The sequence below is a fragment of the Ctenocephalides felis genome, unplaced genomic scaffold, assembly GCF_003426905.1.
Source record: "Ctenocephalides felis isolate EL2017-DRISC unplaced genomic scaffold, ASM342690v1 CF-g0.4_SCAFFOLD_03573, whole genome shotgun sequence".
Taxonomy (NCBI): Eukaryota; Metazoa; Arthropoda; class Insecta; order Siphonaptera; family Pulicidae; genus Ctenocephalides; species Ctenocephalides felis.
In genome coordinates, this window is record NW_020539727.1 from 11,342,447 (window position 1) to 11,355,004 (window position 12,558).

General features: G+C 30.0%; 1 protein-coding gene across 1 annotated transcript in view; it reads right to left on the reverse strand.

The window, feature by feature from the left end:
* Positions 1–2,605: 2,605 nt before the first annotated feature.
* The window catches only part of LOC113389510 (histone deacetylase 9-like), a 153,590-nt gene continuing 143,637 nt past the window's right edge, over positions 2,606–12,558 (reverse strand). Inside the window, exons 7-14 of the mRNA XM_026626538.1 lie at positions 9,637–9,783; positions 9,022–9,113; positions 6,565–6,735; positions 6,151–6,351; positions 3,771–3,947; positions 3,449–3,673; positions 3,087–3,283; positions 2,606–2,786 (exon numbers count right to left, since the gene is read on the reverse strand). Coding sequence (XP_026482323.1) covers positions 2,606–2,786; positions 3,087–3,283; positions 3,449–3,673; positions 3,771–3,947; positions 6,151–6,351; positions 6,565–6,735; positions 9,022–9,113; positions 9,637–9,783 — 1,391 coding nt within the window. The remainder of the gene's footprint in view (positions 2,787–3,086; positions 3,284–3,448; positions 3,674–3,770; positions 3,948–6,150; positions 6,352–6,564; positions 6,736–9,021; positions 9,114–9,636; positions 9,784–12,558) is intronic.

Below are 12,558 nucleotides of genomic sequence, written 5' to 3' on the forward strand. Positions count from 1 at the left end.
ACAAAATATATATATATACTAGCTGACCCGACAGACGTTGTTCTGTACCTACGTCTACAATTTTTCAATATTTTATACTAATATTTACTGCTTAGTTAAAAATAATAATTACTGTTTTTTGAATTACTATTTACACCAATATATAAGTGATGTTGAATGTAGAACTGTTTCAAATAAAATGATTGTTCTCATTTCCACAGTTAACACTTTAATTATTTATTTAACAAATATTAAAAAGTTCAATAAAATTGTATATTAAAAATTATACACTGCGATTTATAGAACAAATTTATTTCCAATAGCTCAATTTATTTTATTGCATTTAAGGGTTATATAGTATTTTTAGCCATACCTGTAGATGTGGATGTATAAATGAATGATTTTTGTTTATTCACGACTAAAACATTGATTTTCCAAATTTATCACACTAAAAATGATCGTCTGCCTTTTTGATTTATGGTCATAGCATAAGATACTCATGTTGAAAATTGAAATCTTTTAAAAGTACAACACATTCAGAAAGAATTAATATATAGCATTCGCGGCAAAGGTGCAATATCACCTTTTATTTTTCTCACCAAAATAATTGCTTCAATAATGTTGCCTATAATTTTTATAATTTTGTACCATATTTTAACTGGCTTTAAGTAATTTTAATATCTAAATTGCATTTTTTTCTCTAATAAATCAATATACATTATTGCTTAAGTTTATATTTGAAGTGAATTAATTTGTCAAATCCTGTTCACATGTGCTCTATTCAACTTACGATCAACAAAATTATTGCTCTGTAAATTTTTTTTACTGTGCTCCAATTTACTTGATATTTTGGAAATAGGCTAATCTTTATCTTAATTTCAATGTTTTTAACAATTTGCACTCCGTCACCATCCACAGCATTAATTGGATTATTACTCTTTTAATTCTGATTTTATCAGAACTTGTAATACACTATTTTAAAGGTGATTAAATGAGCTACAACTTTCTCTATCATTAATTTTACCGTAACTTCTCTTATTGTAAAACGGCGAAGGGTTAAGGGCTCGAAAGACCTCTGGTTGGACAGCTCCTTAATTAATCATACATCTATCAATATTTGTGTAACGAAAAAATAATAAACAATAATAATTAGTCAGAAAAATACCTCGAATTTTCTTATATATATACTTTTATACGTATTCTTTCAGAGGTATTATGATGAGAAATTGGTTGTTTTTTTTTAAATGTTTTTTTTTTCATGAAATCATGAGTTTTTTAAGAATCATTTGTACTAAAGTTGTGGTATTTTCTAGAATCCATCAAGATCTCTTAAACCAAGTTAATTCTAGATTGAATACGATTATTTTTAATTTTGGTGGATATGGCACTCAAAGTATTTGATTTAATGAAAAAAACATTGCATGCGTCCTTTATCTGCATGATAGCTCACTCATTTACACGCAGAAATACTCATTTTAAAGCTTATTTTGAGCACTATAAAACCCATTTTCATATCTAGCCTAATAATGTTCCTAAAACACTATAAAATAACGATTTATTAAGATTTTAATTGATATAATTCTGTTCATTACATGATTTTCGTTAAAATGTATATTTTTGAAGGTGTTAGCAACAAATGATGAAAAACGCAAAAAAGAAACAAATATTCAGTAGCCAGTAACTTGAAAAGTATTTCCTTTTTTGAAAAATATTATTAAATATTTTTCTCGTATAATTAGTTCTTTTATCGATACCCAACGTTATTTTGAAAAAAGTAAAATTACACCACTGAAAAGAAATGTCATCCACCCGAGAAGTGGTAAAGGAGTCTAAATTGTTTTCACTTCTGAAGAGTAAGATGAACCTAGTTCCAAAATTCCAAACGAATTGGAAAATAGTAAAAATTTCAGACCCAAGCGCTCCATTGAGTAAATATTCCGTACCCAATGACAAACATATGAATTTTTGACACAATGAAACTTTAAATATTTTTTTTGTATTGTGACTTAGTATAGTAAGGCAAAACGACTGCAAATTGAATATGTTTGAGCGCAATCACTTATGGCTCGCTCCTTTGCGCGAATTCGTACGGCGAATCTGTTCGCAAAGTGCGCAAACAAAATTATTGCAAGCAAAAGCAAACCACGCGCACGTCAGACGCATGCGCAGACTGCATCACTTGTCAAATGCATGTATATTATTTGCATCTTATATTAATTTAATTTTTGGCACATCTCAGCTGCTTTTCGGCATTAATAATGTAGACATTACATTTTCCTTATTCATAATTATGAATTTATTATATTCTAATATTGCCTTAGCCTATAAGTGAATAGAAATGTTTGGCAAATGACAGTCCTCAATTGTTTTTAATGTCAAACTAAGCTTCAAATATTCTCAAGGGCAAACAATGATAAGCGGTTTTTAGTAATTTTTTCTATTTATTTCTACAATTTAACTATATTTCTATGAATCAAAACATTCTAAAAAATTTCCCGAACAAACTTCAGGAAGATTCATGAAAATCCGAATTATAGTTTAGAAAGGAAATATGAAACTTACATTGTTACAGAAGAATTTTATATATAAGATATATATTTATTTATTTATTTATTTATTAATTTATTTATTTATAATTACCGAACATCAATGTATGTGCTTCAGTATGACAAAGTCTGAGTTCATCAAGTGTAGCCTTGCGTGCTCTTAAACGAGAACATCTGGCAGCCAACCCGGTTTCCAGCAGTCGTGCCCAGACACTTTGCAATCGACCTCCATGTTCTGGATGTCTGCTATTATCTCCACATCTATGTAAAAAAAATCGTAGATAAATAACAATATAAAAATTTTACCTGGCTTATGAAGGAATTCTAAAATTATTTTGTTAGAATTTGTATTAGAATTTTAGATATAACAACATATACAAATCGTTAAAACATGAAACTATTCTGATATAAAACTCACCAAACAAGATGCTGGATGAAATCATTAACAAGGATAATAAAAATTCTCTACTTGGTATTAAAAACATCAAATAAATTTACTTCTTTTGCTAATATTTATATTTACATTATGTATAAATTATATTTATTATATTCCTTTAGTACCTGCAAGCATGTTTCAGCATAATGCTGTCATATGCCAAACCAGTAGTTGGCGCAGAATAAGGAGCCTCTTGCGATTCTCGTGGTTCTAATGGTTCTGGTGACCGAGAACCTCTTCCAACGTGAACCAGTGGACTAGATAGTGTTCTGGACAATGGCCTGGTTGGATCAGGTCGCGGCCTGAGAGCCGAGTGAGTATCCTAGAGAAAAAAAAAATCATACCTGTTATGAAACCTGGTAAACTTTGATGTACCAGAAAACTCACTCCCTCGTATGTTAATTTGTTATTATTTTATATTAATACGAATGGTTATGAAAAGCCAAATTTAAGTATTTTAGTATACTAGTTAGTTTATTTTTATTACCTGGGCATTAACCATTTCAGCATCTTCATCCCTTAACCTGGCTCGTCTACTCTTCTCTGTCAAATCTATGATCTCCGATTCGCTACTATTGCTGCTAGACAGCTGCTTTTGCAATTGCTGTTGTTGCTGATTCAGCATCATCTGCTGCTGTTGCTGCTGTTGGATACCAGCAGCTCGTGTAAGAACTGTCTGCCTGATATGTTGCTTCAACAACGTGTGGTCCATCTATAAGAGGAAAGATTTAGAACATAAAATATATCAATTATATCTTTATATATGATTTATCGGAGTTGTCAAGTTATTTCTTATCATGATTCCTTGCCTGGGTGTTATAGGGTCCATGACTCGCTGGCTGAGGTGGCGCAGGAGCCTGAGGCATTCTTGTGGGATTCCCCTGAAGCATTGGATGCCCCAGAGGCAAAGGTGCGCTTTGGGTTCTTCCCAGCGGTCGGTGTGTGTGAGGGTGCCCTGATAACTTGTTTAGATGATGATGTGCAACCTGAAGGAAAAAAGTTTACAAATGATCAGTGATGAATGATAGAAGTGAGATTTTTTACCCAACACTTCAAATATTGATAGAGGTCTATAAATTCAACATTTAGCCTTATCCATTACTATTATCCAAAATACATTTTTCATTTCAACATTTACTGTAGAGTTTTTTTTAAGTAAAACTTCTTTAGGCGCGACTAGGGTGTAAATCCGTACAAATGCAATGGAAGTACGTTACGTTGAACTGTTCGTCATTCGCTCTCTATGAAATCATTTCAATACGGGTCGATTGTGATTAGTCGTCGTGTATGTGAATAGAGATCTGTCGTTGTATGCGTACCGGCATCGACGTTGTATGCGTACCGATATCAACAAGAAAATCGACATAGATAAATAAACATTTTAAAGTTACATCGTAGTACAAATCTTGATTTAATGAAAAATACCCGAATCAGAAGAATATTTTACCCTGTTCCTTGAAAATTATAAAACAAATTAAACGTTTGTGCCGTGTACTAAACGTAAGTTTATTGATTAGAAATTATTTCTATATTATTCGTAGTTTTTCTAAATTTTCGAAGTTATTAAAATGGAAAATATTTATATAGGCAAGACAGATATTACAGCTGTTCAAAGAATGAGATTATATCGCCAGCGAAAAAGTAAAAGAAAAATACAAGCAGTCAATGAATGTATGTTAAATTTAATTACATGAAGTTCTTCAAATACAATTACATAATGAATGAAGTTGTGAAAACAATATTTGATTAGTCAGGTATTGTTCAACATAATCCACCGTGTGAACGAATATTATAGATTAATCAGCAATTACTTCATTTCTTTAATAAAGGTTCATTTCTAAATGCCAATTACAATGACAAACCGATCATGTCATATTCGAAGTATGACTTTAATTACATTACTGTTTTCAAATATTCTACATATTTTTAATGCTATTATAAATATATAATTTATAATTTATCATTATATAAATGTGTATAACGGTTGACACTAATAAATGTGTGCATCACGAGTGTTACTATATTACTCATAAACATTATTCAAAATTGTTATATGATGCATTTATTTTTATCTGAGGGGTTACACCACTGTAGCAGCCAAAAAATGTATATTTTTGTCATTTTTTTCGGGCGGAAGGAAAAGTAATAAAATCATGATATTAAAGACAGTAATTTATTGTACTTTAACGTAACAAAATGAAACATAATTGTAAATAAAATAATAAAAACGGTACCCAAAATAGCTACAACAATTTTTATTTCTTTATTCTATTTTTCCACAATAGATTTTAAATTAAATTTTTAAGTGTCCATTATAGAGGATTTCAAAAATATCGATTTTTGTGTATTTGGCGAGCATTTTATTCAAAATCGTTAAATTTCAACGAAAAAAACGCATAGCGGCTATGATGGGCACTTAAAAATGTAATTTTAAATATTACTGTAAAGAATTCAAATGAAAAAAGTTCAAATTGTTGTAGTTATTTTGCGTGCCGCGTTGAAAAATCATGTTTCGAGAAAAACGTGTTCAAAGTTTTATATTATAGGTATTTTTATAACTTTTTTCTTATTGTCTTCGCTTGATGATTTAATATTAGAGCATGCTTAAGCCGTTTATAATCGACTTTAAGACAAAAGTTACATGTTTATATGTCAATATTAATCTCCAAAACTATTATCACTTATAAAATATTGATTAGACCATCGTTGAAATTATCCCTAGCAATATCAGCCGCAATAACTTAATCTTTCGCAACTTAACAATCCTTATATTACCTTCACCGATTATCTATTGATTAAAAATGCTTTTACAGTTTATTTATACAATATAAATGCTTTATAATAACATATTTTAATATATTTTAGGAGAAACGTGAGGTTGTTTGGCTTTTCAATGTTTTTTGTCAAAATTTTTTGAGCGGAGTCGGTTTGGAGCAGTCCGACGCGCATGGAAAAACTCATAATTACATGTAAAAAAAATAGAGTTTTAGATATGAAATATTTTTGCTCATATTCTAAAAGGTTCAAAGTATATTTTAAGCCTAAAAAATTTTAATTTTTCGAAAAATCTACAGGGGTGTAACCCCTTAACTTAAGTTTGCTACTTTATACAGCAGCAAATAAGTTTTACTTCAATTGCGTGTGAACCTTACGCGCACTCTTTTTTTATTGTCTATAAATTTCTCTTACCTGTGCATCTGTAATAGGTTGTTGTTGATGGTGAGGCAATTGTGTAGGTGCTGGAGCAGCAGCTTCTGGGGGCTGTTCTGCTTCAATAACAGGTAAGGTTGGGTAATAAGGTAGCACTCCAGATAGCAATTGCCCTGTCAAAGGAGCGCCCAAACGGGCTGCAGCGACAGCAGCCAGTACTGCAGCTTCTGTTGTACTTGACTAAAGGAGAAATAATAAATTCCATTAATAAACTTCATCATATATGAATATTTTATACATCAACTAATTCTATAAATATTTCTTGAATAAAATTGTATACAGTAGAATAAATTTTATTTATTGATATACTGAAAATACAATTTTATTTTATTTCTTAAACATACATTTATGTCGGTAGGTTTCACCAATATAATAATATTGTTATTATCACACCTGCGAATGGTGAGGGATATGAGACCTTCCTAATGAGATATTAGGCATAGAAGGGCTGCTGAATAGTGACAGATCCGTTAAGGAGCCCTGATGGCTATTTGTGAGCACCCCGTAGCCTCCCATACTGTTGGTTCCACTCATGTGGCCGGACGAATTGGGTTCCTCGTTTTCCTACAAAAATAAAGGAAATATAAATAATTGAAATTGACAAATAGATCAATCATAAGTCTATAAATGCTGGATAATAAATATATATATTAGCAATGTAAAAATTCTAAATCGTTCGGTGTCTCGTCTAATGGACAAATGCAAGGAATGATGCTGTTGTATATGCCCATCTGTTCAGAAGTTGAATGGCTCAGATGATTTAATTTTTTTTTATTTTTATATTTACTTTTATTGAAATTATTTTTTTATTTACATTAAAATTTGTGTTCATCCATATTGTGTATCACAGTAAATATTTCTCGAATTGATATGAGTTGATTCGAACCAAGTAAAATGTGATTCGAATCAGATTGTTAAGGGCTTGATTCGAATGATTCGAATTACATGATTGAAGTTGGTAATATATATATGTTAGGTTGGTTCTTAATATGGACATTTTCTTTTGCTCCCAAGAGCTCGAATGCTTTCAAATTAATAAAAAAAAATCTCTACAAGTTTTAGGTCTTAATATTAACATTTATATAGTCCGCAATTCAATTAAAAGTTTCGTATATTCATTATTAACATATGCCATTGAGCAAATTTTGGCGCCATATTAAAAACCACACTAATATATATATAATAATACTGTATATATACTAGCTGACCCGGCACATACAAATATTCCTAAGGTTTATGAACAGTCATTGCAAGTGCTAGCTATTCTGAAACTTACTTGATATAAATTGAATCGCTTTTCATTAATTCATTGATTTTTAATTTTTAATGACAAAGCAGAATACGAACATTCATTTCCAGTAAAGATCGTTTATAAAGGAAAAAGGTAATAGTTCTTACGTAATGTTCGCGGTTTAGATTTTCAGTTGAAATATAAACGGTCTTTACTATGCATGAAAAAAACTCTTCAACAAACATAATATCAGACTAGTCTTCCCCTCAGATAACATTCTTTCAGCATTATTTACTAAATTAAAATCTAAATTCGATCCGAAAATTTAAGTAATTTAGTATACAAATGTTTGTAATGTTAGTATAATTTAGTTTGAAAATTGGCCAAGGGTTTTAAATTGGCAAAACTAGCCACAATCTACACAAAAGAATCACTCAACACAGAAATAATTCAAAAAATAAGAATCAGTATAAAACAATGCTCACAGAACACATAAATAATCTTCATCATAACATTGATTTTCTAAACCCGAGTATGTATATTAAATTTTGAAACCAATATATTTCAAAGAAGATTTAGTGAAGGTTGTCTAATATTGTTAAACAATAAATCAATCAACAGGAGACTCGTCACCTATTCGCTTTGTAATAATTATAAGATATTCCTCGACCACTTTTCAAACAACATTATTACTGAATGAAGCGTGTCCCTTTTTTATTACTTTCCAAAACCATATGTTTTTACCAGTTTGCACATTTTCATAAAAATCTTTGTAAACACAATTCTTTCAGTGCTTAGACTTCAACAACTATGTACATAAAAGTTCAGTTATTCATCTCTAATTCCTAATTTGAACTACTGATAGCTTCGTGTTACAATTATTAATTAGTGTAGTGTGGTGTTAAATTGTTTTTGTCAGCAAGTACCTATCTTTAAGCCTAATATGTTTGTATCCATTTTTTTTTCTAAATTAATTATATAAAAACTTTCTAGTTTTCCACTGAATGACAGTCTCGATGAAGACTGAAACATATGGATTAATAAAGCTGATTTTATAATTGCTTTAGTTTTTTTTACTTGGTGGTATTGCCTGACTCAACACACTCGTTTTAATATATATATATATATATATATATATATATATATATATATATATATTAGGGTGGTCCTTAAAATGGTCATTTTCGAATTTTCTTGCTCCCAGAGGCTCAAATGGTTCCAAATTGATAAAAAATAATTCTCTGAAAGTTTTAGCTCTTAATATTAACGTTTAGATAGAGCGCAATTCAATCAAACTTCGTATGGAAAGAGCATGAATTTTTTTTTTTGAAAATTAAAAAAAAATGTTTTAGGTATAACTTAGCGACAAATGAATGAGTTTTATTCATTCATTTGTTCGCTAAATTGCATCTAAAAACATTTTTAAAGTTTTTCCATGCTTTTTCGTTAATATTAAGAGCTAAAATTTTCAGAGAATTGTTTTTTTCTATTTGGAACCATTTGAGCCCCTGGGAGCAAGGAAATTCTAAAATGACCATTTTAAGGACCACCCTAATACATACATATATATATATATATATATATATATATATATATATATGTATATATATTCGTCTTACCTCTTGTATAGGTGCACTTGTCGGTGACCCTCTACTGGCAAGGGCTGGTGGCGAATTAGGCCCTGACTCCGGGCTATTATTTATGGCACAATCTGCAAATACACGATTAATAGATAAAGTATACATATCTCTATAGAACAATATAGATCATTAACTACATATTGTAGCAAAAATTTATACTATTTCAAAAGGATTACTTAATTCAATCACACACAACACTGATGAAGAAAACGACGTGCTTTTGTTATGGTTAGCTGATGTTAATATAGTTAGTTGACGATTATAAAACATACGACAAATATTTTTGATGCTTGAGTAGACTGACTATTAATTATGCGTACTTAGCTTGTATTTTTTTTTTAATAATTGCATATGAATTACTGCAAAGGCAGTAGTTTGTTAAGATAAATTAATCGCGCATAGAAACTGATATAATATTATACAATGACAACATTGTACTTAGATATGAGAACTTTATATTACACAATATTTAACCTTTTCCACTCAAATATATACTAATCTCGCAACTTGCGAGTGGAAAGGGTTAATATCTAATTTTTTTTTCAATTTCTCTATGTGATGATTTCTCTCTCTATCTCTCTCTCAAACACGTACTTGCCAGCGCCGGATTCTTTCGGTGCCTGATGCCCGCCAGCAGCCTCTCGTGCCTGGCCCTGGCCTGCAGATGGGTCGACATGGGTCCGGCCCTTCGCTCTATAACGCGCTGCTTCAGGCGAACCTTAAGAAGATTCGGCTCGCTCGCTGCACGCCCAATGCATCACAACAAACATTTGCAAAGTTTTAGTTAATACAAACACAGGCAAGATTATAAAAGCAGGTAAATAATACTATTATTAGAGGTATTATTTTAGATAATTATTATAAGAAACTAAGATTGACATAATTTGATGCAAAATAAAATTGAGAATAAAATGATATTTGAATCGTTAAGTTCAAAATTTTCTTTAAGTTTTATAATTTTTTAAGTTTATGATTTTCTCGAGATTTTCCTCCTTGAATTTTTCAATTGCAACTCGCCTTTAGGCCACACCGTGTGAATTTCGAAGTTCAATATATGGGAAAAGAACTAACAATTTTGAGGCCTTTCTAACGATGTATAATACTTTATATGTTTTCTTTACAGAAATATCGAATCATGTGGATAGGTGCTGGAACCTAATCATACTTTGCATTTTAACAAGTGAATATTCACACAGATTGCTCTCTACTAGCTAAACCGCAAAAGATACGAAAAAACTTTGTTGCAGAATAAAATTACGAATAAAGTGATATATAAATCGTTATGTGTGTTCATATAATTTTCTCGAGATTTTCCAGTTTGCCTGTAGACAAACCGTGCAGAATTCGAAGTTGATATATATGGAAAAAAAAACTAAGAATTTTGATAAATTACTATATTTGTATTTAAAAAGTTTTTTTTTCTTGGATTTGTGTTTTGAATGTAGTATGTGCATCTATTTCAAGTAGAGGAATCAGAAAAATAAGAAGGATAATATCAGAAGAATAATAAATATCTTAATATTTTTATTTGCCCTTAACGATTTTTAATTTTCGATTTTGTTATTACTTTTTTTTCTTGGATTTGTGTTTTGAATGTAGTATGTACTTCTATTTTAAATAGAGAAAACAGAAAAATGAGATTAAAATATTTTTAATTGTCTCGATTTTTAAGTTTCTCATCCTTTGTTAATACTTTTTACTTAGACAATTTTTCTCAAAAATCGTATCAAATAGTGAAAACGAATTTAACTGTTTGTTGATAAATTTATTATATTTGCAGAGACCATTAATAGATTAAATATAAATTATATTATATTTTATTAACATCTCGAAGAAGAGGTTTATGTTTTCACGTTTTATGGTGGGAGACTCTAGAATTCTATTATTCCCACTCGTCGCAATTAAACTTTCGTCCTAATTGTAAATGTGTGTATGTGTGTGTGTGTGTGCGTAAGTAAGTGCCTCGAAACGAATTATTATTTATTATTATGACAATTTTTCCCAAAAATAGTAAAAACTAATTACAGACTTTTAACTGTTTATTAATAAATTTATTGTATTTATGAAGATCAATCTATAGATTGAATATATATTACAACAAATGTATTTTATGAACTTCCCGAAGGAGAAGTTTATGTTTTCACATCTTATCCCCACGAAAACCGCCGTCACGCACTGCTTCGTGAGGAGAGGCTCTAGAATACTATTATTCCCACTCGTCGCAATTAAACTTTCGTCCTAGTTGTAAATGTGTGTATGTATGTGTGTGTGTAAGTAAGTGCCTCAAGGCAAATTGATAGAACTTCCTGCACCAAAAATTTTAATTTTCAAAAAAGCTTTAAAATTTTTCGAAAACCAAAAAAAATGAAATTTTTGAGAACAGAGACATCAGGGAGCGTCCATTAATCACGTGAGGTTTTTAGAGAAAGGGGGGTTTGATAAAAAATCACGAAATATCACTTGGGGGAGGGAGGGGTAAGTAAGTTGACACGTGTATTTATCTTTTACCTATTTTTTAAAAAAAAAATCCAAATATTTCCAAAAATTTTTTTTAAAAAAATTACAATTTTTCCTCGTAACTAAAAATACATGTGATGTTTGGCGGGGAGAGGGGGGAGGGTTATTTTGAATATCACCAAAGGGGAGGGCGGTCAAAAAATCCTTAAAAAATCGATCGCGTGATTAATGGACGTCCTCTTATTTTATTACAAATATATTTTTTAACTTCCCGAAGATGAAGTTTTCAGTTTTCATCAGAAAGTCCGATTTACTAATTTTATGTTTTCTCGGCGTTTCAAAACATTGTGAATCGTGTGTATGTGAGCCTATTTTTGACCTTTCATCGAGATTTTCTCAAAAACTGCTGAATCGGTTTCAAAAACTTAAAAGCCATTCGATAAAAACGATCGTTTTTCTCAAAAAGTATTCTTTGTACTTTTTCTCGCATATCTCCAACACGATTGAACCTGCCTTTGCAGAAAACTAAATAGCAGATCTTCCCTTCAATACCATTCGAATATTTTTTGAATCAATCTAATCGGATGCTACGTTCTTCGATTATAAATAATATAAGAAAGTATGAGAAAAGTAAAGAAAAAATCTGAATGTTATTTTTTTGAATGCTCTGTTGAAAATAAATATGTGAATCTTTTGAAAATAGGAATATCGGGATCGTATTTTTGTAAATGATCTATTAAAAACAGAACTAATTAAAATCATGATATATTTAGAATATTTAAAAAAGTGAACGTCTATTTTCAAAGTTAAATAATAAAATTGTAAGAGCAATATAAAGTAAAAAAAATTAAAACGACGAATCGTGATCTATATAACCATAATATATTTTTAATTTTAATAATTTCATTTTTTCAAACAATTAAATTTAATAAATTATTAGCGTTCTTGCAGAAGATTAGATGCATGCTCGGAACAAAACAAAATTACAATTCATATATAATATTACACATCAATCTTTGTGCATTTTTAGTTTAGTACAACAAAATATAATATTTTAGT